We start from the raw sequence: 25,541 nt of genomic DNA on the forward strand, positions 1-25,541 counted from the left end.
TGCTAGCCTTAGTGGAATGCTGTCCACTCTTTTGGTTGTAGTTCGTAGGTAGTCTTGGGCATAGTGTATGCGTTCCTGGCATTGCTATGCATGCTGTAAGCTATCGTGTAACATACGGCCCATGCTGTAAAGCCCTCACCGTTTGCTATGACTGCATACATACATGCAACCATATCAAAAGCATGGAGATCTTTAAACGAATCTACAACCCAGTCGGACTGCCCCTGCCCTCTGATGTCATAATTGGATAGTCTGATCTAAGAACTATACCCAGTATTCTATCAAACCCAAGCAACCTATGTATACAAACGACATCCAAGACACAACCACTCACTAGTTGATCAATAATCACTCGACCCTTTCATAGCCCACCTCAACATACCCCGACACCCCAGCCCTCTCCAGACTCACATCAACCATATCCCGACCCAGCGCCTCCCTCTCCCTCCTCAACTCAAACTCCCCAAAATAATTCGGCTCCTCAGTAACCTTCTTGAACATAGCACCCTCAAACAGCGCCAAACTCCGCTCATTAGCCTGACCAATCTTCACACTCAAACAGGCAAATTTAGGCACCGCCTCAACCCCCTTCATTGCCTTCGCGGCAGTCTCATCCCTGCTGACAAACTCTTCCAAGATCTCCGCTTCATGGTCAACGATATACCGTAGGAAGGTGTTAAGCGCGGCTTTCCCGAAGCCCTTGCGCTGGTTATTCTTCTCGGCTATCATTAGTTCGATTTCCCCGATGATCTGGGGCTCCGCGTCGCCTTCTTCGCCGTCGTCGACACGGAGGAAGAGGTTGATGTCCCCGACCATTCGGTCCGGGGCGTCGTCTGTGTCTTTAATGGTGGGTGTTGAGGTTTCCCCTTGTGATGATGATGGGAGACAGACAATGAATGTCAACTTGTCTGGGTCTTGGCGCCAGCTTTGTTGCATGGCGTATTCTTCCTCTATAGAGAGGGGTTCGGATGCGGTTGCTTCCTGGATTTCCTGATATGGCAGGTCAGTAATTGTAGGTACAATATTCGAATATTTACGGGTGGGGTTTGGCGGTCTAAGAGGATTACGTATTTACCTCATCTTTCATCCATTCGTGGTATCTTGGAACGTGCCATTTGGAGTATGGAACCAAAAGCACCGTGGATGTGGAAATAGCTATAGAGGGGATTTAATCAGCCTGCTTGTGTGGTGGCGCATGCATTCAATGCTCCGATATACCTGTCTTGGCGTTGAGGAGCATGTCGAAATACCTGGCCCACCAGTTGACCGTAGCCTGATGAGTGCGTTTAGGTATATGACAATATATATTATTGAGGTAGCTGGTTCTCCAGATCCCGATACTTGGTAGTAGAGGATTGAATTGAAGAGTCGGGACTTTTCCGCGCGGATCTTGGCACCGCCCGCGTTTAGGCAAGAATCTCAGATAGCCCTGAATTCCGGTCTAGCCAGCATAACGGTGTTAGTAAAATCATAAGAAAAGGAAGAAATAACAAAGCAGTAGCTCATAAGACTTATATCTCATTAATATATGCTATTGGTATCGGCCGCTCATTGTTGCTCTTGTTGTCCAGCAAATGTACTAAACTTCACCACCTCCACCTCCAGGGTCTCGGTATCGACCAAAACCAATTCTCCGGTTTCCTTGAATTTGGGTATAGATAGAAGGCGCACACGAGGGCCAGATGTGTTATCGTCATCTGCGCCTGTCATCTCTGTGTCGGCTCCGTTCAGCTTCAGTGGGGCATCACCCTCAATCACAGCTGTCTTGAATTGTGGCTGGTTGCCGGCAAAGAAGATGTGTGGGCAAGTTTGTATAACGAATGGATCGTGCGTTTGAAATGGATAGGACCCTGTTCCCGGAAATCAGCATTTGCACCAGTAGGATTAAGAGGCCAAATAGGAGCTTACATAGAGTATCGGGCGCAGTGGGAACTCCACATCTCCAGCGCAGCATAGCCTCCATAACTCTCATCCTCGCCTCTATATCTCCAGCACCATCGGCCACATTTCCTTCCTCATCGGCGAAGTTCAGATACCGGAGGATATCATCCACGTTCTGCCCACTGCTACCCCATAGGCGCCAGCCCTCCACGTCCCCTTCCCACGGGTTCGTTACACTGTCGAACCAACTTGGCTCTTGCTTGTTATCACCAGCAGGAGGCGGAGCACAGTATGCCCTAGCCTGCGGGAACATCGCACGGTGGATTCCCTGTTGAGGGAGAGAGAAATTTGCCGGGTCAGATTCGCCTGGCATTAGTGTAACGGGCATACTAGGCAGGATCTCCGCTAGGAAAGAATCAAGCCGTGTAATAGGCGATGCATTATAAGCAGAAGCATCGTATCCGTACTTCTTCGGACCGGTCCTCTTCTTTGTAGAACTATCGGCGTTGACGTCCGTAGTCATACTTGCTCCGACCGAGTTTCCCGCGATAATCAACCTTGTGATTGCAGAAGCATCAGGTAGTGCTCCTTCAGAAGCACCACCGGTATAACCAAGCAAATAATCTGCCAGAAGTTCCAAAGCAAGAGTATCGCTCGAAGTTCCGGTAATCCCTAGACCACTCACAAATGCAATCTTACCCTTGCTGGCTCCCTTTGGTGCGTCCAGTGTATCATTTCCCCATCTGCGGGGCTGTTGCGGTAAATCAGGCACTTTGGTATCTATAACCTCGAAGTCTCCGTTGGCGTTCTCTGTTCCCAGGACTGCAATGATAGCTCCTGTACATAGCTGCGTATTCCGGAGCATGCTTCCAGTCAGGCGCAGTCGGCCGGACTCATCTTCCAACATGATTTGTGTTAACTCCGGATGAGCAGGATCTTGGTAGGTCGGTCGCGGAGGTGGTGCTAACGTATAGTTCTATTGCCAGGATTAGAATGTGAGCCGTACGCAACATGGCAGTATAGTATATCACCTCTTTCGTAAGATCGTCCAAAATATTGGGCTTCAATGGCATATCCATATATATCGTTCCTGCGACCCAGCATAGTTCTCCCTGCCTCACGTCGAGGACTCTTTCCACGCGGCGCGCATTTTCTCCAGCGATCTAGTCACGAAAGCAAGACATGTCAGCAAACCAGTTTCCCATGTGCGTACTGTTAGATCTCTGAATCGAGATCTCGAAATGCGATGGATGCGACCAGTCTTACACTGAAACCTTCCCATGCTTCGACTGCAATCTCTTCAACCGCGGGCTTGAGTTTCGCCAGTCGCAAGAAGTACATGTCGCCATATTGCTGCTGGTAATGCCGATCCTGGCCGCTTCCCAGTCGAAATGTATCTAGAGAATGATAATGCGAGGGTACACGAGTGATTGCGTCAAATTCTTCATTGCTAAAGGTGCGGCATTGACGGTTAGACTTCATTTTTGATGAACTCAACAATCGAGAAGATTAACATGCGGGAGAACGGACCTGGGAGGGCGCAGGAACTCGTCGCTGCTTGCCATTCTGGCCTTAGTTTATCTAATTACACTTGAAGAGTTATATTAAGTGTAAGCTCATATGAGCGACAGCGACAACGTAATTGAGTGATGTTGTTTGATGCAGTTGGTGGTGCTGGGAGCTTTTGCCCTGTGCTTCTTCCGCCTACGCGATCACGCGTCTTTTGGCGTTGCGTAATTACAGTACCGCTTTGGGGTTCTCCACCGCTGGAAAGCAAGCAACTTGCCAATGTCCTTCACAACTCACTGAGATCAAAAGCTGTTATTTTTATGGTTCAATGGTGCCAATTCTATTTTAATGTCAATTGTGGTCTAATATGATAGAATTACTACATCATCCAATACTTTTGAACCTGCAATGGCAGATGTTCAGGCCATTGTTCAGCAAGCTAGAAATGTTCGACTGAACTCGATTTCATGATATTATTTGAAGAATTACTGCGCAACTAACTGACTCCTGCACGATGAGACCAGGGCAGTATTACCATTATAGCTGGATCGAGAATTGACTGGACTCGCGACTCCTGTGAACCTTCTGTATCCTAGTCTGCGCCTTCCGGTCTCCACTGTAAAAGAACACACTAATCGACCATGCCTGGAGAACGTAACAGAGATAGGGATATCCAGACAGTCGCCTTCGTCCAGATTATACGGGGCTTATCTTCTATACGCTTGAAGATGAGCAGAACTTGGACGGTTTGCTTCGACACTACCGGCCTGTTGAGGACTATTGTCTTGGCTGATAAGAAGGTCTTTGCACGAGACAGGAAGGCTTACGTTTTGCTTTCGTTATCGCGGACAATTTTTGCCCCAATAAAGGTGTGCTAAACCTGAAACCTGATAGATGGATGGTCTGGTCCATTTTTCGCCAGCGCGCCATCCCTTCGTTCAAGCGCTCAAGCATTCCTTCCTTCATTCTACAATCTGGATTCCCGGAAGTTTACTCCGTGGCAGCAGTGTCCTTCAATCCGACTAAAGCCGAATGACTCAAAACATCATCGGGATACCGGAAGATGAAAATTGTCAGCGAGGGATGTGGCATTGTGTGTGGCATGCCGAATGGATGGGAATGCGCCCCATCCATGTTGACGCTTTGGTCCAGTGCAATATGTATGGGCTTGGTTTCCCTGTTTGGCAGGGTTTCTTTGCTCATACTGTTTGACCCATATTCAAAGCAGCTAATTGCAGATATTTCTCGTACTCGAACAGTGGTCTTTTGTCAAAATGCGAGTCCTACTTCCTTTCGGCTACCTGCTGCGCAGATTTCTACTTGCCGGTTTGATAGCGAGCATCGTCACCTCAGCGTATCTCGACGCGTTTTTACGCGGCCTGCACTCGAACTTGTTCAGAAGGAGCCTTCCAGGATCTCTTGCAACAGCGCCTCAAGGCGCGGTAGGCTACTATCAGCCACCCCCAGGTCCTGCTGTCACTTATCCCTATCGGGTCTTAACAACTTCCGCACCATCAAATGAAGAAACGGCGGCAACGACAGTAACCGGTACGAGTATACCGACAGAAATCAAACAAGGATCATCGAAAGATGGAAGCAATGGCATAAACGAGTAAGCGGTTCATGTGGTGCACTTGGCAGAGAGTCGTGTAGCTGATAGATTCCTTGATAGGCCACGGAAGAACATTGCGATTATGTCGGGGACGGTGACTGGAACACAGGTGATCATGGAAGCAACACAAGCTGCGACAGCAAATAAGGATATAACCTTAACTTCAGTCGGCTTCTTGCTTTCAATTTTGCTGGGTATACTGCATCTGTGAACATACTTGCTGTGTCAGATTACGGTCTTTGGTCTACTTTATTCTGATTCCCTATAACGTCATTTGCTCATTGCAGGCATGTGATTTATGTGTCTTTCATTAGCGATTTCTTGTAGTAGTTATAGAGCTTTGAGCCCAAGTCCAAAATTCACAACATCTGTTAATAGTGTCTGTCAAATGAAGAGCGTAAACAAACCACGGCCACCAACACGTCTCTTAGTGGCTATAGCAGCAACCAACTTGTGCTAGCTCGAAAATATGCACACGACACAACCCCGCATAATTCAGGAACTCAGTTCTTATGATCAGCCATTATCACTGGGGTTAGCGCCAAGTTGAAGACAGGATGCACAATGCGGCCCGAGTGGCAAGAGCGAGCAGAGGCCAATGCCTCGGTCCGGCCGGGTCTAACGCCTTGGAGCTCCGCTTCCCCGCATTTGAGCTCCTCAGGCACAAGCCAGTCTCCCTGCTTTCACCGCGGATCATATGCTCTGCACTAGGATACTTATGCTAAGGGAAGGAATTCTCCAGCAATGGATTTGTCCATAATGCTACGATTTCAGGTTATAGAGGAAATATTCTATCTGAAATAAACCCACTTTACAGTCCATTAGGTAGGCTTGTCCGTCTACCAGCCAAAGAGTATGTTGCTGACCGCACCCCATTGCTCAATTGCTAGACGGTTAATTTTCTATGCGATAGCTCCATCAAGCTACCACTATACAGTCCCTTTTTCTCGCTCCGGAAACCATGTCTCTCCAGACCCCCCTTTGCTCATTGCTGAAGATTCAGCACCCGGTCCTGCTGGCAGGCATGGCTCGTGCATCCGGAGCACCTCTGGCCGCCGCAGTCTCCAACGCAGGTGGTCTGGGAACAGTCGGCGGACTGGGCTATACCCCCGAGCAACTATCCGAAATCCTGACCGACCTCAAATCACTTCTCAAAGACCCTTCGCTACCATTTGGCGTTGATTTGGCCTTGCCGCAGGTCGGCGGAGGAGCACGGGCCACGAACCATGACTACACCCACGGACAGCTGGACCAGCTCATCGACGTGGTTATCTCGCATGGTGCCAAGCTGTTCGTCTGTGCAGTTGGTGTGCCACCGGAGCGAGTCATTAAGCGGCTCCACGACGCAGGCATCCTGATCATGAACATGGTCGGGGCACCCAAGCACGCTGAGAAGGCGTTCAAGCTGGGCGTGGATATCGTTTGTGCACAGGGAGGTGAGGGAGGTGGCCATACGGGCGATATTCCGTTTTCAGTGCTCGTACCGGCGGTGGTGGATGTGGCGAGGAAGTATAAGAGCCCGTTGACGGGACAGCCTGCGTTGGTTGTTGCTGCCGGTGGTGTCAACGATGGCCGGAGCTTGGCTGCGGCATTGATGCTGGGCGCCGCGGGGGTCTGGGTGGGAACTAGGTTTGTTGCTTCGGAGGAAAGTGGTGCGAGTCGCTTGCATAAGGAGGCTGTTGTTGGTGCGCAGTATGGAGAGACGAAACGGACGCTAGTCATCTCTGGGAGGCCACTGCGCATGCTTCCTAATGAATATATCAAGGAGTGGGAGAAGCGCCCCGAAGACATTGCTAGATTGACGGCTCAAGGTATCGTTCCTATTGAGCATGACTTCAAGAATGATAAAGATGTCGATGTGCCGTTTTTGATGGGCGATGTTTCGGCGATTATTCAGGAGATCAAACCTGCTGGTGTGATTGTCCGAGAGATGGTCCAGCAGGCTGTGGATATGCTGAAGAAGGGAGGCTCCTATATTAACGGTCCGCCGAGTAGACTTTGATTGAGGCATCGGCTCTGCTTTATTATTTTCAAGGATGCTGGTATATGTGACATGATACTGGTATTGCAAATAATTTTCATGATAGCGTAATAAGTACGTTTAGATGTTAGTGATCTAGCATGTACAAGTACACGAAATGGAAAAGCGAACAAAAGTTAGGACCACGACTTGCAAAATCTCCACAGCTGTATGGTGCATGTTGCAATTCTAGGCGGACAGTAACCTAAATGAGCAGGGCAACCTATCTTTAAAGAGCCGAACCGCTACAAGATCTGCATACGGAGACAGGAGAGACCCCGAGCGACCAGCGCCACACTGCGCAATTGTCAGTGCACGCTCTCAGGGAGGCATATTTTCAACTCATCAAGGCCAATTACCACGCAGCTGAACAGAGAAGTAAAGAACACCCGAGACGATTGCGGCATTGCCAGCGCAAATGGCGAAGACTTCGCAATCGTTGTTGGTCACAAGCCCAAGGAAACATGAACAACGAAAACATGACATTGATGAAAATTGCATTAGTGGCATCCATTGATCATTGCCTTATTTCCGTTGGCTCGCGCTTCCAGCAGATTCGGGGGCGGAGGAGGTCCGAATACTGGCTTTTCGGGTTGCTGGGGAATATTGCGGTCTCCGTTCATGTCGCCATCCGGACTGTCGAGCTCGTAGTCATCGTCACTGATTCCTTCATCATCTTCCTCATCCTCATAGTCCTCATCATATTCACTCTCAGTCCCCTCGTCATCTCCATCCAAATCCGCAGCAAGACCTTGCCCGCGACCCTGGGCTTGCATGCGACGACAGAGTGCTTCCAAATGATGGCTTTTCTTGCGCCACTTTTCTAACTCCTCATGATTCCTTGTGCGCTCCTCCGCCATCTCGAGTATGTTGCGGTTCGTTTGATCGTGCTTCCGTGTGAGGGTGTGATTTTCCTTCTCTAGCCGTTTCGTCTTTTTGGACATCTCTTCCATCTCTTTGCGAAACGTAAGAAAAAGCTCGTTGCTGTTGTTCAGCGTATCCTCCACCTGCGATATTATTATTACCAGCGGTCAAAACGAGGCTGAGGCCGAGCAAGCCATCGACATCGGTCCATACCTGCTTGAACTTTTCCACGTAGATGTTTAATTGACTGCGTAGTTCGGCTTCGGTATGCGAGAAGGTAGAGACCTGGGAGCTCAGAGCACGACAACGAGCGGCTTCATTCTCGGCTGTACGGCGCTGCTCTTCGTACTTGGCGGTAAGGCATTGTATCTCGGCATCCTTGCTGCGAAGGAGTGCCTTGTAATGTAATTCGCGCATTTCAAACTTCTCGCCAATAGTTTTAATCTTTGCGCGCAAACTATGATAGAGAGTCAGAGATAAACGACTACATCAAGCTGACAGCCGCAACTCACGCTTCGTCTAGGTCAATGTCCGCTTTCTCACTGCGGGGATTTCCTTTGGCGGCCATGACGTCTTGAATATCATATAGCAGAGAATCGAGGCGTTCGTTGACAATAAGCCGCGCTTTCTTTTCAGTCTCCTCAAGCTTCTTGTTCTCATCCTATGAACCATCTCGTTTAGTCATCTCCCTACGTGATGTAGCGCGATTGTAGTGCTGTAGAGCTTGGACCAACCTACCTTGACCTTCTTATTTTCCTTGGTAAGCTCCCTACACAGCTTTTCTAATTTATCCTTCATAGTAACGGTTTTGTTCAACTCGGATTTGCCCTTGTCCTGATCTTTCTGCAGTTGATCGGCCCGCTTCTTGCTTTTGGAGTAGTCGCGATCTAGCTTCTTCATATCGGCCAGTAGTTCGGTGTATTTCTTATGAACCGTCTCGAGCCGTGTCATCGGAGATTCGATATTGCTAAGGAGTTGGTTCAGGTCCCTCGTAGCCTTCTTGACTTCGCGCTCTATAGGCAAACGGTCATTAGCCGCCCGTTCATGAAACAACTACTACTCCAAGTATTCCAGCACTCATGAGAAAGACGCACCGATCTCGGCCTCCTGATCCTTTTCTCCAGCGGCATCTTGCTCCAACTGCGATATTTTGGCAGCCAAGAGCTTAGATGTCTCATTGGGGTCTGCGACCTTCTTCCCCTTGTTCTTTTTCGACATTGCTGCAGCAGACATTGTTCCGAGCTTTTAGAATGGGGATCGAGTCGGGTTATCGTAGAGCGATTGCGTTGACGGTGGTCGCGTGGCTAATCCACGAAAACGAAAATTGCGAAGCCGGAACGGTTGGCTAGGACTGGCGGGAAATGGATTCGCTATTCACGCCTCGGAGCGGTGGCAACGAGTCGACCAGGAGCGAGTCCGATTTGAAGACGAAGCTGCGGATAGACAGGGGAGTGTTGTAATCGACAGTGACTCAGTGATTCGACTGTCCAGTGTAGCGGAGAACCTGGGTGGCCTTTTCCCAGACTTGGAGAACTCGGTGGGTAATGGATCCCTCAGGCCCTCTACTAGCCCGGTTCTGCCAAGCTGACCGAAATCCCACGGCGTAAGTATCCTGCAGGGTGTCTTGAGAGTCAAAAGGCAGTTTGGCGACGGAGTCGACTAATGAACGCCGGACGGCTTGAGGATCTTGCCGGGGAGGATTGAATAGTCGTAAGAGGGGGGATGCGCACTTGACCTGCACTAGCCTCTTTTGAAAACTTCTCTTGGCGCCTTTCTAATTCACGGTCCGCCTTCCGAATAGCAGGCCCGATCTGTCGCTTTGCCTTCCTTTCTTTTTTCTCCCTTCTCCATCCACTTTTGCATTCCATCCTCGAATGCTTCCACGGCACGTCACTCGCTTTATCTATCTGATATCGTGCTCAGTGTGGCCAATTGGTTGCGTATCCTAGTCTTCTGCGCTTAACCCCGGTCCGCTCGGGACCGCCATTTCCGACCACCTTTGGTACCCTAATCCCCGGCAGCGGACTCGCTAAAGTACGTCACGCCGTGAGAGTCAAGCCGGTGACCGTCAGTCTTTTGCTGTTTCTAAGCCTGGCTACCATCTTCATAGTAACGCTATGTTGCGTTCATCGTTAAGGGCAGGCCGGAGGTCGGCTCCGGCCTTGCAGAAACCCGGACGTTTACTGAGATCGGATAGCGCTCTACTCCGCTGGAGCCAGATAAGAAGATCTGCTTCGACTGTCACAAGCCTTGAGAGCTTTCCGGAGATCGGTGAGGGGATCCATGGGTTTACTGTTCAGGAGAAGAAGCACGTTCCAGAACTGCACCTTACAGCAATCCGTTTGAAGCACGACAAAACCGATGCCGACTACATCCACGTGGCTAGAGAAGACAAGAACAATGTCTTCGGTATCGGGTTCAAGACGAATCCTCCAGATGCTACTGGCGTTCCGCATATCTTGGAGCATACTACACTTTGCGGAAGTGAAAAGTGAGTGTTTCTTAACATACGTAGAATGCGTGACATACTGGGCCCGAGGACTAACCAGGAACTTTCTACCTAGATATCCCATCCGCGACCCCTTTTTCAAGATGCTACCTCGGTCTCTCTCAAACTTTATGAATGCCTTCACCTCCGCTGACCATACTACCTACCCTTTCGCCACGACAAACCCGCAAGACTTCCAGAATCTCCTCTCGGTCTATCTTGACGCCACTTTCCATCCGTTGTTGAAGGAAGAAGATTTTAGACAGGAAGGATGGCGGCTAGGTCCGGAAGATCCTCGCGCCCTATTGGCCCGCGGAGAACAATCACAGGCGGAGCAGAAGCCAGAGGATATCCTCTTCAAAGGTGTCGTCTACAACGAGATGAAGGGCCAAATTTCGGACGCCAATTACCTCTACTACATCAAATACAAGGAGAATATCATTCCCGCGCTCAACAACTCTGGAGGAGACCCTCAGTACATCACTGATTTGACCCACGAACAATTGGTCGAATTTTCGAAGCGCAACTACCACCCCAGCAATGCCAAGATTTTCACCTACGGTGATATGCCACTGAGCGCTCATCTCCAACAAATCGGGGGAGTGCTGGATGGCTTCCAAAAGGGAGAGTCTGACACCGCTGTTAAGCTACCGATCGATCTTTCTCAGGGTCCTCAGAGCGTGACTGTTTCGGGACCGATCGACACATTCGCCAGCGAAGACAAACAGCACAAAACGTCGACTTCATGGTATATGGGGGATACTGCTGACGTTGTCGAGACGTTTTCGGCCGGTATTCTTTCCTCGCTGCTCCTTGACGGTTATGGATCGCCTTTGTATCGAGCTTTGATCGAAAGTGGCTTGGGGTCTTCATTCACGCCTAACACGGGCCTTGACTCTTCAGGTCGTGTGCCCGTGTTCTCAGCTGGTGTTACCGGTGTGAGTGCAGAAGAAGCACCTAAAGTCAAAGGTGCCATTCAACAAGTCTTCCAGGAGTGTCTCGCCACGGGCTTCAGTGACGAAAAGGTTCGCGGTTTCCTTCACCAATTGGAACTAGCTCTAAGACACAAGACTGCCAACTTTGGTATCGGTGTCATGGAGAAAACCATCTCCTCATGGTTCAATGGCTCCAATCCCATGAAGGAACTCGCTTGGAACGAGGTCATTGATGAGTTCAAGAGCAGATATGAGAAGGGGGGCTACCTGGAGTCTTTAATGCAGAAGTATCTCATGAATGACAATTGTCTGACCTTCACCATGGTCGGCAGTCCTACTTGGAACCAAGAGCTGGACGAACAAGAAATGGTTCGGAAGGAGGAAAAGTTCAACCAGCTCATTGAGCAGCATGGCTCCCTGGAGAAGGTGGTCGCTAAGCTGACAGAGGAAGAGCTTCAATTGTTGAAGACCCAGGAGGAGGCCCAGAACGCAGACTTGTCATGCCTTCCTTCCCTTCGTGTTGCTGATATTTCTCGGGAGAAAGAGCGCAAGCCTGTTCGAGAGTCGAAGGTTGACGGGGTAGACGTCGTCTGGCGCGAGGCTCCTACCAACGGTTTAACCTACTTCCAAGCGTTGAACGCGTTTGAAGATTTGCCAGATGATCTCCGTCTCTTGCTGCCGCTGTTCAATGACTGCATAATGCGTCTCGGCACAGCCAGCAAGTCAATGGAGCAGTGGGAGGATATCATCAAGTTGAAGACGGGTGGAATCTCCACGTCATCCTTCCATATATCATCCCCGACGCAGCTTGGAAAGTTCGCCGAGGGTCTTCAATTCTCCGGTTTCGCCTTGGACAAGAACATCCCGGAGATGCTGGAGATCATGACTACACTTGTCACTGAGACCGACTTCACTAGTCCCAGTGCGCCAGCCATGATCCAGGAACTGCTGCGACTGACGACCAACGGCGCCTTGGATGCAGTGGCTGGTTCAGGTCATCGTTATGCCCTCAATGCCGCTGCAGCAGGTCTTTCACGTAGCTTCTGGGTTCAAGAACAACAATCCGGCCTTGCCCAGTTGCAAGCTACAGCTAATCTGCTGCGAGATGCAGAGACCTCGCCAGAACGCCTTGCGGAATTGATTGAGAAGCTTCGCCAAATTCAGTCGTTTGCTATTTCTAAATCCTCTGGTCTCCGTGTTCGGATGGTCTGTGAGCAGAGCAGCGCCAAGCAAAATGAGTCGGTGCTACAGAAGTGGCTTACGGGCTTACCACAAGTCCGCTCACCGACATCTACACCCAGCATTTCAGCTCTCGGCTTGGGTGCCCACAAGGCTTTCTATGACATGCCTTATAAGGTCTATTACTCAGGCTTGGCTATGCAGACCGTCCCTTTCACCAGCTCATCCAGTGCATCGCTTAGCGTCCTCTCTCAGCTCCTAACGCATAACTACCTCCACCCAGAGATTCGTGAGAAAGGCGGCGCCTATGGCGCGAGTGCCATGAATGGTCCGGTGAAGGGAATGTTCGCTTTCACTAGTTATCGGGATCCCAATCCTGTTAACACCCTGAAGGTCTTCCAGAACAGTGGTGTCTTCGCCAGGGACCGAGCTTGGTCGGAGCGGGAGCTCAACGAGGCGAAACTGGGCATCTTCCAGGGTCTCGATGCTCCAATGAGCGTTGATGAAGAGGGTGCGAGATATTTCATGAGCGGCGTGACCCATGAGATGGATCAGCGCTGGAGAGAGCAGGTCCTTGATGTCACGGCTAAGGATGTTAATGAAGCAGCTGAGTCCTTCTTGGTCCAGGGCTCGCAGCGGTCCGTGTGCCTTCTCGGCGAAAAGAAGGATTGGATTGAATCGGACGGCTGGGATATGAGGAAGCTTTCCATGGGAGTCTCCGGTGAAAATGGCCAGGCTGCTATGGACGCGCAGGATGCCGCGGCGTCCGCCTAGACGCGCTTCCAGACGTTCCACATTAGGAACGCGATTGATACCTACATTGTTGCTTTCACTGACTTGGAAAACTTAGTAAAATCGTCGGTGTTGCTTCGACAGGCATGTGTACCATATAACCATGTATTATTATCACGATGTTCTCACGCACGACAAGAGCCTGTATATAGATTTTTACATGTACAATACCCCTTCACTCTTCACTCATTCTGGTTGTTGGAAATTTCTAGACCCTGTGGCCTATCCAAATCACGCGCTCTCAAGAACAGACGAGCTCTATCTCCAGTCTATGCACTATGACCGGTAGATGGCCAGTCCTCCTATCCAAGGAGCAAGCGCAAGATCAACAGGAATGTGAACCCGCAGCAGGCGAAGGTCTACTACCATGGTACACTTCTATATTCCCGTTTTCAGACCCGCCCTGATCCTTTTCAGCCTACGCAGGGCGGACTAAAAACGAGGAAACAGAGTCGGCAGTGGTTGATCCAAATAGAACATGCAATTACAGTATCCTCATTTCAATTGCAACGGAGTGAAATCTCAGGTCAGAAGTGTACTCTGTACTGTTTTTCCTTGATGGGAAGGGCAACTGTGTCGATATGAGAGTAGTAGTAGGAATGGAATGGTCTTGGATCAACTAAATGGGATCACATCTCGCTGTTATCTCTATTTCCCAGTAAGCTCAATCGCTTCTTATCAGAGGCTAAAATAGTCAAAGGAATGGCTCCGACTCACGTGGCACCCGGCAAATTATGCTTTCGACTATAGTACTTCCCTCTAAGGCCCTTTGACAAGGTATGCTCATTGGCATTTGGTGTAGAGACCTCCAATGGTTAGGTTTCACCAGGCCCTGCTAGACGTTCAGTAATGCCACACTCATCATCATGAGGGGAACAAAAGCGATCACCCTCGGTCCAAAGCCGACCAAGGCATGCGGTAAGTGGCATCGGTTCTTGAAGGCTTGAACGAAGCAGAGCTGATCGTCCCATGCAGTCAACTGCCGCAGATTAAAGGTCAGAAACGGTAACTCGGTCTTGTATGATCTGACTGGACATGCTGATAGCCGCTAAGATGAAATGTGTCGTGGACGGGACTCCTCCTTGCCGCCGATGCCGACACACGAAGGCTAGTTGCGTTTTCAGACCAAGATCTAATGTTAGTAATTCGGTTGACTAGATATCTATAGATGATTCTTAATGGTTCTAGGCAGCATTAGCGGTTCATGACGCGGTGAGACTGCAACAAGATGCGCCAGAAAGGAACCAAGACATCGATGCAATCCTTGGCCGTCTGGATAGGATTGAGAGTGCCCTGGGCTTCAATAGAGGAAGCAGCTCCGTGACAGCAGATAGTCCTGACCCAGATCAGGATGAAAGGTCTGAGAACATGTCTCTGCGCGCCCTCTGGAAGGCCGTCAGACACCTCAAACAGATCACACGGCCTGCTCAGGATGATGCTCTCTGGTCACGGCCAGTTATCAAGCATCTGTGGTATTCGTACGCAGCCTTCTCATGAGCAGTGCCTTGAAATATGAGCGGACTAATACCAGTGAAGGTTCCTCAACAACCTACCCCTCCTCCATTTCTTGAAGGATCAGAGTGCTTTCGCATCACCGTCTCCCCTTTTACTTGCATCAGTTCTATTCATATCCGCTCTTCATGGCCCGTCCAATGATCTATCGGAGTTTACGAAAGGATACTTTGTCGCCCAGTGTTGCGCAATCGCCGAGCTTGTCAACCCAGTGCCATACACTCCTCCATGGGAGATATTTGGGAACAGCGCAGAAGACCCTGATCAATCCTTATGTACTAAGGACTATCCGCTGACTTTTCAGAACATCCTCGGTCTAATTATGGCCAGCTTGGGCTCAGAAGCTTATGTGCCAACTACTGGCACATGGATAGCCATCGCGTATCGCCTCTTACTCGATCACACGCCGCGCGAAGCTGATAGCACGACTCACGACTGGGCTGGACTATTCTCAGGTCTCCAGGTAATTGATATTGAGCACGCTTCCATGCACATGTGTTCTCCCCTATTACCTGAACAACCACCTCTACCCACCCTTGCCCAATTCAACGCCCGCAAAGAAAATGCTTTCCATGGCCTCGCCCAAATGATGCATCACGGACTCAGTCATTTTGTCGGACGAGGACTCCCCACTATATGGTCTTTTGTAAGCGCAAAAGAGCCTGAGGTCCTCTCACCGATCCGGACACCCTTCACTGATGAAGATGCACGGGTTATCCGCCTTTGGGCCCGGAAATTGGACGACTGGCTTGTTCGATATAATGCTGCATCTCGTGAGATCTCTTAGTGGCCCGGTTTTAAGGGAGAGTATGCTGACGCGAATGTCACTTCCAGAGCCATCCCCTTCTGATCGCCAGGGCATACTCATCCTCCTACAGTACCATCTACACAAACTATACGTCCTATCCATATATCATCCGGCCAGAGGATTCGATCTAGGTTCTACGGATATCGCACCAGCCGAAAGACACGAATTACTAGTCTCAGCGCGGGCAGTTCTGCGGCTTCGTCTAGACGACGCTAGTATATGGTCCAACTGGGATTTGATAGTAAGTCTTCTACTAAACCACCATACTCTAATACCCACCACAGCTGACTCCCTTAGATGGTAACATTCGCAGCCATGCTACTACTCCGAGGGATCGAAGACGGCGTACTACACCAAGACGGTAAGAGTGAGATTTGACTCATCGCATCCTGAACCACATCCATTGCTAACCTACATCTGTACAGACCTTCTGCTAATTGAAAAGCACATCGACAGTCTGAAGAGGAATCTTTCATCTGTGCCAAGCATCCATAGCTTACTGGCTAATCGACTCGAGTCGGGCCTACAGAGCATGCATACACCGCCTGAATTGGAACCCGATTTTGCATTCCTCGCTCCGGAAGAGGATTATTCTTGGGCGATCTTTGATCAAGAGATTTTGTCTCTGGCGAATCCGCCGTGGCTGTATGAAAGTATTACTTCCCTTGGGGAGATGCCAAGAGCAGATGAGAATCAGGGTGGGTTGTCGGCGCGATTGGAGTATACTGCTTTGGCGCAGGGAGGTGCGGATGCTCTGGGTGGGGGTAATATCGGATATGATTGATGCTGTGCTGTTAGGTGGCATATCTAAAAAGGGAAGTATCGGGGGAAGAGTTTACTAGTGTGGTTGTGAGATGAAGACGCCAGAATTGTCACATCTTCCAATATATTCAAGTTTCGTGAATCATCATGTTAATGTACAATTCAGAGGTTGCCATAAGAAGCATAAGACGGCTGCGTCCTCATATATGAGGGAGATCGCTGAAGGAAATAGGAATTTAGATGGTTAGGTTTGGCCTGCAAACCTGGATTAGCGATTAGCCGTGCTTCCTCCACGCATAGCAACCTGGCGCCCTTTATTCAATCAATAGAGGCATCATCCCTCGAAGCATCTGCTGTATCTTCCTGATCAGATAGATTCGAGGCATTGCTTTGGTCGTGGAAATGACCCGGGTGCGATGCAGGACTAGCATCGCGAAATTCCGGTGTAGATGGAAATGGGGGAAATGGTTCGGTTTGTGAGTCGTTTCCGGGGGAGCCCGGATTCAGCGAGTGCTGGGTTTGTGCATCCTGACTATGAGGAAGTGTGTGTTCTACAGTTGAGTCTAAATGATTATTAGCGGACTCGTGATGGGCGGCGTCCGACGAAGATGTGTGAGGTTGTGGAGATGGTGAACTTTGTGAAGCCTACATGATTATTTTGTTAGCCCATTTTCTATAACTCTGGCATGAAACCAATTATTATATGAGCTACCTACCTCGTCTTTTGCTTGGTTTAGGCCTCGTGTTGAAGCCAGCTGCTGCGCAGCAAGCCGTCTTCGCTCAATTTCTGATTCTTCTTCAAGCGCTGCTTGCTCTTCTTCTTTTTTAAGATCGGCTAACGTAGGGGTACTGGCTTGGCGAGTGACCTCTACATACGATCCCTCCGGGGACCGCAGACGGCTGCTCTTCTTTTTCTTTTTCTTTCTCTCCTCCTTGGAAGAGGCGGTTGTTCTTAAACTAAACGTCCCAGACACCGACCTCATACTTGCAGGCTTATCTCCTATTAGATCAATTGAATCGAGTCCAGTACCGCGACGACTGGCCAGAGCTAGAGCGAACTCATCATCTAGTGGCACTGCGTCTTCTTCCTCGTCGCTGGGAATCAGGTCACCCCGCGAGCTCAAGGAATTGGCCGTGTCACGCGATGATTGTGTTGAACTCCGATATCTCCCATTCAATCTTGAGGTGGCTGGACCCTCGCTTTCCTCGGTTTCTTCTATGAGAGGCTCATCTTCAAGTTCATGCCGTCGCAAACCCACGGGATGTTCTTGAAGATCTGCCGCTGACGGCCGATATTTCAGCCCTCGGGCGCCAAATCTCCATGGAAAGCGCTCTAGAAACCCCAGGAAGGAGGAACTCGGGATAACAGTCGGATCATTACGGTCGTCAGACATTATAGCAGTGCTCTTTCGCCTTGTGCGCCGAGCACCATAGCTCATTTTCCGCTGCCTTCGAGGCTGTTCGGAACTCCCCCGAGCCAAGCCGCTTCCAGCCAGTAAACGATCCAGTTCGTCAGTACCCCATCCTAGCAGACCGTCATTTGGATCCTCATTATCCCAGTCATCGTAGAAGTCGAAATTAGCCTCTGCGCGGCCGCGTCGGCGGCGTCGAAGCTGGTCTTCGCGGCTAGGGAGACAAGGCGCAGTGCATGAGTAGATACAGCTCCCAATCGCTGCAAAACATGGTACCACGTAATTATGGGAAAAAGTATATAAGCCCTCCTGAGCGCTCTCGTTTGCAGACTCGAGGTTATGATGGATTTGGTTGATTGTCTGGCGGACCCGAGGGTCTCTCGATCGCATCATGCCGGCTGACGGTAGGGATGCGACGTTGGCCCAGAGCCACGCCGCGGCCGCAGGAGCGATGGGTTCACTTTAGAGTGAAATCAAGTATCCCCATGGGATAGCTGTGCTTTAAATGGGGACTTCGGAGTGAATCGGGAGATATATTCCTGCAGAAAAGGGAGTCGGTATACGATAACAGCAGCATTGGAGAGGCGGAGATAATAACGAGGGGAGATTCCCCGAGAGGGAGCCTGAGGAAGCAACATTCCTCTTGGATGGTCGATGCCATCGGCCCGCCCTTAGTCAGCCCGCACGTGCCCCGTGCCAGAATTAGCTGTTTCCAAGTACTGTCCATACACTGCTTCTTCTGCCAATCGCATGGTCTAGTATACTAAGCTCACTTCTGGCGCCCGGTTATCGCCTAGTAATTGCTCATCTTTAGCATGGTTTACTATATTCGTTTCCTCAAGACCCCGAGGTTTCAGAAGCAGAAACCCGGGTCTATATCCGTCTCCGCTCTAATTTGCATCACTACAGACCTGGGAGACGATTTTCTTGCACAAGATGTGAATTTGCTTGTAACACTGAGTCTCAATAACTCTGGTAAAATCCTGTATCAGGAACCATTGAGCTGGAAGGCTGGAAGGCGCGAGCTTCCAATAATGCTCGGGCCCTTTTCTGCCAATATTTCTCAGCAGACAATCGTCCTAGGCGTGACGGCCACAAGTCCGCAGAAGCGGTCTCCCTCACCAGATCGCTTGCTGGGCTATTCCAGTCTTCCTTTAGTCATGTCAGCCTGGAGCGCACCTTTTGGTGGGTCGCCGTCCTCGGTAGCAGAGAAGCTTGTTGAGAGACGCTTTGGACCTAAGGATCGCCTAGGCTTGAGGATTTGGGAAGAGACTGGGAACAGCATAGCTCGGCATATCTGGTGAGGCTTCATCATTTCAAATAAGGCTATATTCTTCCTTATACGTGGCTTACATATTCTCAGGGATGCGGCGGTGGCTTCGGTCGTATACCTTCAGCAGATAGTGACAGGAGACCCTGCAGTCTCTGTGCCATTGTTGCAGGGTCTTCTTCGCGGCGAACGCAACTCTCCTCTCCATGTTCTCGAACTAGGATCAGGGTGTGGCGTTGTAGGGATTGCTCTTGCAGAGCTTCTCCCTCAGTGTTCTGTAGTACTTACTGATCTGCCCGAGGTGGAGGAAATTGTGACACAGAACATAGCTGTTGCGAAACCGGCCGATTCCTCTGAGCTCGAGTTCCGCACCCTTGACTGGGATGAGGAACTTCCGAGTGACTTGTGCGGTGGCTCGATAGATCTTGTCCTAGTGTCGGACTGTACCTATAATGCAGACAGCTTGCCCGCGCTGGTTTCAGTACTAAGCCGGTTAGTGCAAATGTCGCCTGAGGTTGTCATTTTGGTGGCATTGAAGAGACGTCATGAAAGCGAGTCTATCTTCTTCGACCTGATGCAGTCTGCTGGGCTCCACAATTTGCACCTAGATCGGAAGCAACTCCCATCGCAACATGGTCAATTTGACGAAATTGAATTGCGTTGTTACGGCCGAGAAAGGAATGTTTCATCAATATAATAGCTGGACGATTCGGGTGGCTTGATGTTTAGCGAGAACTACATAGGTTTTGACCAGCCAGTGGCGGCACCATTCCCCCATAGTCAAGGTTAGCATTTGTTGCAAAGGAAACAGACCACAGCTGCATGGCTCCTTCCGGACCTGGCAGCGCTAACTAAGCGCAGCTTGGTCATCATGTTCTTTCACAACCTCCAACTTCTTTGCAACTGTACTGCTCTGGTGCAGAGGGCTAAGGTACCGTGGTTGGTCGGGTAGGGTTGCAGTTCTTACACCTGTCCCTACCACATTAAGTGGGATTTAGCTCTCCACATGCAGGGGTGTTGGAAGTTCAAAGCCCAGGCTCTCAGGCTATTTTGAAGTTATATCTCCGGAAGCTGGCCGCAGCAATCATAGCCAAGGATCCGTGACCATAAAAGAATCGACCAACCCGAGATACCCATAGATCACCGTTCAGTGGCATTCAATAGCCAATTCCAGTCCGGGAAATAGCCCATACCACAAATTCATGTACATACCATCTCTACAGCATCGAAACAACCAAACCAGCCCACTCTCTTGTTCACATACGTCCTGGCCCTCTCCATCGCATCCTCCGCCTCCTTCTCGAATCTCAACATTCCCTGCCATAAAAATATCATGCGGTGCATCATTCACCTCACAAAACTCAATATCATTCCGCAACGCCCTCATCTCCTCCACAAATGCCACCTGATCTTCAAAGAAAACTTCCTCCGTCCCCGCCTGCAGGAAAATCGGCATTTCCAAAGTCCTAAACCCATCCCCAAGGGGACTCAGAAAACGATGTCCCCTCTTCCAACCCATAGGCGTTACCCGCCTGATACCCCACTCTAGCAAATCCCCAAAAGATAATCAACCCATCGACGCGGATGCTGATCAACCTTCCGCGGCCCATTCTCTGTTAAATCCAACCACGGACTCCATAACAACGCAGCCGCAGGCAATGCTAACGCCTCCGTTCCTTTTTTCTTCTCGACCAAATATCTAATCATGGAGAGGACAAGATTCCCGCCCGCCAAATCACCGGACAGGATTATATTCTGAGGCTCTAAATCCAGATTCTCGAGAAGATACACATAAGCCGTGATCCCATCTTTCAGGGCAGCAGGAAACGAGGCATTTTCTTCCATGGAGAGGCGATACTGCGGCAGCATGACGTGAGATTTCATCACATCGCTGAGTATACTAGGGCTCCAGCCGTTTATGTTGAGGCGGACACCGCCGACGACGTACGCGCCGCCGTGGAAGTGAAGGACTACTCGAGCTGGTTTGGAAGAGGGGAGGGCAGGGTGCCATACTGCGCCGATAGGGACGGGACGGATGGATGAAACGCTGGTGAGGATGCTGCTGCGGAAGTAATGGAGTGCTAGTTGGTCGGACGTGGCGGTGTCTGGTGGGCTGACGATTATGAAGCGGTCGCCTTCACGGCCTGGGGTAAGGGTTTTGAGGACGCCGTATTCAATTGCTGTTAGGTAGTTCAACCCTAGGGAGTAGAGCCTCACACCGATGACTAGGTCCATGCTTCATGGGGCCGCGTGAAGCGGGTGAGGTAGTAGATGAGGGTGCCGAGAATACGGATGAGGAGAGTGGTGAGGGCGAAGGTGGTGTAGAGATTCGCTTGGAATGATGGCATAGTTGGTGATAATGGGTGCCTCGAGTTGATACTAAAACCAGAAGCTTCTTGTTGCGTTTATATATTCTGTCGCTACTTGTTACGCTACTGAAGTGAGCAATTGCAAGAAGGATCGAGCCCAACAAAATAACACACATGAAAAGGATGATCAAAGCACCAGCTCTCACGCCAATTTCAACTACTACTGGTATGCAACAGGAAAGTGCCTTGCTTATATTGCAGGAATCCCCGCATCTAATGGGCCAATACGGAGTAACAACATTATTTTCGAGCTACTACTACATCTTAAATACCTTGGTAAGGAGGGCGATGGGTGATCAAATAGGCGCTGATAAACTATGACTCGGACAAATCAACGATGGATCTTGTCTCCTATTATCGGGCAACCCGGATAAAACTCCTCAGCCTCTGGCTTCTCAGGGAATCGCGCCTCTGCAGGCTTGAATGATGCTGCATTGCACCCAGCACTGTCGGTTCTCCAAGGTACCCAGATGAAGGGGACAATTGATTCTCGGTATTTCCCAGAGCAGGTCTTTTAGATTCGCTCCAGAGCTTCCGGATTGACATACGGTTGCCTAAGCGCTGGAGTCGACGACTTCCTCGGTCGGTCAGGTTAGAAAGCACATTCTCCAGGGAAGAGTCTGCTGGGACAAAATCTGGATCGCGACGTTCGAAAGGGACGCGATTGAAAGTATCGTAGACTACCTCTGGAAAGGCGATGTGGCGTCTGTTTCCGCGCGAGATCTGCTTGCCATCGCCGAGGCTAGAAGTCCGTGGAGGAGGCATAACCGGCAGCCCATTTCCAGGGTACCTCGGCTCGTCTGTCTTATTATGAGCATAACTGATGCATCTCTGATTGAATGCGCTAAAATTTGCGGCTAGCGTCACTGCGCAGAGTGGCAAGAATGCTAGTCGCATAGGCTCAGTTGATATTGTCTCACCGGAGACCTTCTCCGGCTGAGGCGGCGAAGCACTGGCACAGAGAGCCCATAAATCGGAATACAGACGGCAGACAACAAATATATGCCCGCTAACCAGATCGAACTCATCAGATCGTGGTTTATCATGATCGGACAAGGTGTATGCAGGATCAACGCAAATCACAAGTGATCCTTCGTGGATGGACTGCTTCTCATCCAACCCTAAACGTATGTCCTTGTATGCTTGCAATCGTGCAGGACTGCCTTTCCCTTTGTGACAGACGGAGCTCTGCAATAGCACCCGGCTTGGATAAGGTTTCACGGAGGTTCGCCAATCTGACAGAGTGTATTTCCTCACGGTACCCAATTGTTGCCATGTCTGTGGCCTATCACGAGTGGGCCAGTCATGCTTGATACAGTTAGCCTATCCACTCACGATCTATTCCTTAACTACCAGTCACTCACAATGATAATGGTCTCCTGATCAGACTGCGACTGGTTGGTTTCTGTGCCAGATACTCCATCTGCCAATGCAGCGGTAGCGTCACAGCCATCAGCGATGCAAGAATATGCATCTTCCGGCATCTCACTATCATTAGCTGCTTGGTCACTGCACGTTTCCTTTGTACCCCAGCTGTTGGTGCTTCCAGAGAAACTCGATGTTCTTGACGGCCGGGAAGGGCACCAGACGGAAGGCCGGTGATAGTATACGGCATGGCGGCGCTTTTCGGTCACTGAGTCATGGATATACTCTGCATCAGGTGCATCAAACTCATAGGCGGATTCTTCTGAGATGTCATGAGTTGAGAAGGGTACTAGAAAGGCGTTTCCTTCTTCTTTGAGTCGATCCCTGCTGAGAAGGGAGTCGACGCTAAGCATGTTGTACATAGCCATCTACCTTGTAAGTATGCAAGCAAGCACTATGTAGCCAGATACAGAGAGTCAATGCTACGAGCTGGATGATCTGCCGAAACATCCTAACTACAAGTGGTCGCATCGCGACTGCCTTCAGAAGGAGAACTGACAAGGAAGGCACGTATGGCCGTACCTGAGCAGACCACGGCATCAGTGCCCCAACTCCAAGCATATACGAAAGTGCATCAAAGATCTTCTCCAACCGGGTATACATAGTAGAGTGAGGGGAATCAGGGATTAGAAATCAACAGATGAACATCCGAACACCTCGGCTCGCGATGCTGACTCATCCAGAACAGGGGAGTCTACGGCCTTAACTAGACAAACTAGACACTCTACGTGATACCTTCATCTTTGGTTTTTAGATCACATCATATTTAGCTTTCTTTCTTTCATCATCTTCATCAGTTGCAACCATGGCCGTGCCGCGTATAAACGTCTACTTGGACGTAGTCAGTCCATTCGGCTATATCGCCTTCAGTGTACTAAAGGTGCGCATTTTCATCTACTTTTTACTATAGCTCACATCATCACCGCAATATTCTAACGTCTAGAAGAACTCTCCCGTTTTTGCCAAATGCAACATCACGTATATCCCTATTTTCCTGGGTGGTATCATGCAAGCATGCGGGAATACTGCTCCTATGAAGATCAAGAGTACGTATTCCTTCAACAACTAAAACATGTCCATAACAACTTCTAAGCATGTTAATAGATAAGGATAAATGGAGTGAAAAAGAGCGTCGCCGCTGGTCTCGCTATTTCAACGTCCCAATTGTCCAGACAGCCCCCGAAGGCTTCCCGCCACGGACGCTGAGCACCCAGCGTGCGCTCTGTGCAATTTCCCAGAAACACCCGGACAAGCTTGTGCCAGCCTTCGAGGCGCTCTATCACTTGTTCTGGGTAGAGGGTAATGCGAACATTGCGCAGCCTGAATGCTTCGGTCCAGTTCTTGAAGGGGTACTCGGAAAGGACGTGGCACAGTCGGTGTTGGCCGATGTATGCGACCTGTATTGCATAAACTTATGTTGAATTCTTTGCTAACTCGGTATTTAGATGGAACATGGAGACATCAAGGCAGCCTTGATAGCCAACACTGATCGAGCATTCAAATCAGGCGCATTTGGCATACCTTGGTTTGAGTGCACCAACGACAAAGGCGAAACTGACACGTTCTGGGGAGTGGATCATCTAGGACAGGTTGCGGAATTCTTGGGACTGGATATCAAGTTGGACAAGGGGTTTAGAGCTTGTTTGTGAGTGCAAGACTACTGCTTATCCAGCTTTAGATTTCGCTTTAATCAGAGGCAAACTTCACGTATGCATGGATGCCCCAACATCATATATTATTTTATCCATCCGACCCGAATCTAGCAATCCCTAGTCATACCTTCTTCCCCCTCCCCATATTATTCATACTCATATGCCTCTCCTGCAAAAACTGAATAATCTTTTCCTTCTCCAAATTCTCAATACGCCGAATCTCATCCGCATCCGCCGGCTCAACGACACCATCTACACCCAGCCAGGATATTCAATCAGCATAACAGTAAACCAAACACACATACAAATGAAATAGAATGTTGAGCACATACCCTCCCCATTCCCATTATTCTCCTCACCACCACCCCCACCCATCAACGACCTTACATGTTCCCACGTACTATTCAAGAAATCCCCCGGCGCCGGCGCCGACGCCACGCCATCAAACATATTCTTCACCTCCTTGACACCCGATTGCGCCATATCATTAAGTGAGTTCTGGGGGGTCATCATCGAGTTCCCGTTCGAGCTGTCGGTCGTGGACGCGGGCTCTTTATACCCCATTTCTTGGGCGGTTTCGCGGGCGGTGTCATCGACGGTTTTCATTGTGATGATACTATGAGTAGATATATATTATTAAGTAGAGAAGGAGATGACCTATCAAGAAAAATAAATATATGTCAAGAAGAGATTTTATGTTTAGTAAAAGTGGTATTATCTTGCTGGAATGAATGAATGATTGATTGATTGGAGGGTTTAGTTAAGTAGTTTATCTTATGTGGCCGATGACATCAAGTTAGTTCGGGTGGATCATGATATCATCGTTGTCAGCCTTGTGGAGCTTCGGGGCTTTCGGGTGTGGCAGGTTGGTGCTGGCGGGCGGCCTTGGTTGGGGGGCCCTTCGGGGAGGGTATCTAGGGGCAGTAGGACTGGTTCAGCCTTATAGGGTGGTTGGAGTCAAAAGATAGTGTGTTTCGAAGGATGGGCGTCGTTTTTTCTTGTTTTGTGGCTTGGTAATAGTAGGGCCGTGTGGTAGTCTAGCGGTGTTATC

General features: G+C 49.9%; 12 protein-coding genes across 12 annotated transcripts; 5 read left to right on the forward strand and 7 right to left on the reverse strand.

Annotated features, from left to right (window-relative positions):
- Positions 1-260: 260 nt before the first annotated feature.
- BO85DRAFT_31164 (uncharacterized protein) lies at positions 261-1,394 on the reverse strand. Its single transcript, XM_025655417.1, has 3 exons — positions 1,219-1,394; positions 1,076-1,155; positions 261-990 (listed from the first exon to the last, which is right to left on the reverse strand). Exons 1-3 carry the CDS (start codon positions 1,238-1,240, stop codon positions 349-351), a joined length of 744 nt encoding a protein of 247 aa, XP_025514949.1. The 5' UTR covers positions 1,241-1,394; the 3' UTR covers positions 261-348.
- On the reverse strand, positions 1,318-3,550 carry BO85DRAFT_31190 (DNA-directed DNA polymerase delta subunit POL31). Its single transcript, XM_025655418.1, has 5 exons — positions 3,412-3,550; positions 3,148-3,331; positions 2,913-3,044; positions 1,909-2,857; positions 1,318-1,850 (listed from the first exon to the last, which is right to left on the reverse strand). Exons 1-5 carry the CDS (start codon positions 3,444-3,446, stop codon positions 1,549-1,551), a joined length of 1,602 nt encoding a protein of 533 aa, XP_025514950.1. The 5' UTR covers positions 3,447-3,550; the 3' UTR covers positions 1,318-1,548.
- Positions 3,551-4,664: 1,114 nt separating this feature from the next.
- Positions 4,665-5,213, forward strand: BO85DRAFT_488519 (uncharacterized protein; the record flags this gene model as incomplete). The annotated part of the gene is made up of 2 exons (XM_025663539.1): positions 4,665-5,002; positions 5,063-5,213. 2 exons carry the CDS (start codon positions 4,665-4,667, stop codon positions 5,211-5,213), a joined length of 489 nt encoding a protein of 162 aa, XP_025514951.1.
- Positions 5,214-5,699: 486 nt separating this feature from the next.
- Positions 5,700-7,186, forward strand: BO85DRAFT_449766 (NAD(P)H-dependent flavin oxidoreductase). The gene is made up of 2 exons (XM_025660227.1): positions 5,700-5,827; positions 5,893-7,186. The coding sequence occupies exon 2, from the start codon at positions 5,964-5,966 to the stop codon at positions 7,002-7,004; it is 1,041 nt and encodes a 346-aa protein (XP_025514952.1). The 5' UTR covers positions 5,700-5,827; positions 5,893-5,963; the 3' UTR covers positions 7,005-7,186.
- Positions 7,187-7,522: 336 nt separating this feature from the next.
- On the reverse strand, positions 7,523-9,119 carry BO85DRAFT_372737 (taxilin; the record flags this gene model as incomplete). The annotated part of the gene is made up of 5 exons (XM_025656054.1): positions 7,523-8,029; positions 8,100-8,343; positions 8,399-8,547; positions 8,625-8,899; positions 8,981-9,119. 5 exons carry the CDS (start codon positions 9,117-9,119, stop codon positions 7,523-7,525), a joined length of 1,314 nt encoding a protein of 437 aa, XP_025514953.1.
- Positions 9,120-9,747: 628 nt separating this feature from the next.
- cym1 (pitrilysin family metalloprotease cym1) lies at positions 9,748-16,571 on the forward strand. The gene is made up of 8 exons (XM_025657051.1): positions 9,748-10,377; positions 10,451-13,209; positions 13,420-13,442; positions 14,469-14,758; positions 14,817-15,565; positions 15,627-15,841; positions 15,898-15,961; positions 16,026-16,571. The coding sequence occupies exons 1-8, from the start codon at positions 10,004-10,006 to the stop codon at positions 16,382-16,384; spliced, it is 4,833 nt and encodes a 1,610-aa protein (XP_025514954.1). The 5' UTR covers positions 9,748-10,003; the 3' UTR covers positions 16,385-16,571.
- A 109-nt stretch (positions 16,572-16,680) lies between these two features.
- On the reverse strand, positions 16,681-18,167 carry BO85DRAFT_373272 (uncharacterized protein; the record flags this gene model as incomplete). The annotated part of the gene is made up of 2 exons (XM_025656073.1): positions 16,681-17,007; positions 17,079-18,167. 2 exons carry the CDS (start codon positions 18,165-18,167, stop codon positions 16,681-16,683), a joined length of 1,416 nt encoding a protein of 471 aa, XP_025514955.1.
- Positions 18,168-18,589: 422 nt separating this feature from the next.
- On the forward strand, positions 18,590-19,741 carry BO85DRAFT_488525 (protein N-lysine methyltransferase family protein; the record flags this gene model as incomplete). The annotated part of the gene is made up of 2 exons (XM_025663540.1): positions 18,590-19,074; positions 19,138-19,741. 2 exons carry the CDS (start codon positions 18,590-18,592, stop codon positions 19,739-19,741), a joined length of 1,089 nt encoding a protein of 362 aa, XP_025514956.1.
- A 424-nt stretch (positions 19,742-20,165) lies between these two features.
- Positions 20,166-21,523, reverse strand: BO85DRAFT_31352 (alpha/beta hydrolase). Its single transcript, XM_025655419.1, has one exon. The coding sequence runs from the start codon at positions 21,277-21,279 to the stop codon at positions 20,590-20,592; it is 690 nt and encodes a 229-aa protein (XP_025514957.1). The 5' UTR covers positions 21,280-21,523; the 3' UTR covers positions 20,166-20,589.
- A 244-nt stretch (positions 21,524-21,767) lies between these two features.
- Positions 21,768-23,424, reverse strand: BO85DRAFT_469128 (uncharacterized protein; the record flags this gene model as incomplete). Its single annotated transcript, XM_025662313.1, has 3 exons — positions 22,778-23,424; positions 22,596-22,698; positions 21,768-22,534 (listed from the first exon to the last, which is right to left on the reverse strand). The coding sequence occupies exons 1-3, from the start codon at positions 23,204-23,206 to the stop codon at positions 21,768-21,770; spliced, it is 1,299 nt and encodes a 432-aa protein (XP_025514958.1). The 5' UTR covers positions 23,207-23,424.
- A 168-nt stretch (positions 23,425-23,592) lies between these two features.
- BO85DRAFT_421847 (putative 2-hydroxychromene-2-carboxylate isomerase) lies at positions 23,593-24,663 on the forward strand. The gene is made up of 4 exons (XM_025657945.1): positions 23,593-23,718; positions 23,785-23,884; positions 23,943-24,226; positions 24,284-24,663. The coding sequence occupies exons 1-4, from the start codon at positions 23,644-23,646 to the stop codon at positions 24,485-24,487; spliced, it is 663 nt and encodes a 220-aa protein (XP_025514959.1). The 5' UTR covers positions 23,593-23,643; the 3' UTR covers positions 24,488-24,663.
- BO85DRAFT_478223 (uncharacterized protein) lies at positions 24,505-25,239 on the reverse strand. Its single transcript, XM_025662889.1, has 2 exons — positions 24,823-25,239; positions 24,505-24,742 (listed from the first exon to the last, which is right to left on the reverse strand). Exons 1-2 carry the CDS (start codon positions 25,094-25,096, stop codon positions 24,612-24,614), a joined length of 405 nt encoding a protein of 134 aa, XP_025514960.1. The 5' UTR covers positions 25,097-25,239; the 3' UTR covers positions 24,505-24,611.
- Positions 25,240-25,541: the final 302 nt, after the last annotated feature.

This window comes from Aspergillus piperis, assembly GCF_003184755.1.
Source record: "Aspergillus piperis CBS 112811 unplaced genomic scaffold BO85scaffold_10, whole genome shotgun sequence".
Classification (NCBI taxonomy): domain Eukaryota; kingdom Fungi; phylum Ascomycota; class Eurotiomycetes; order Eurotiales; family Aspergillaceae; genus Aspergillus; species Aspergillus piperis.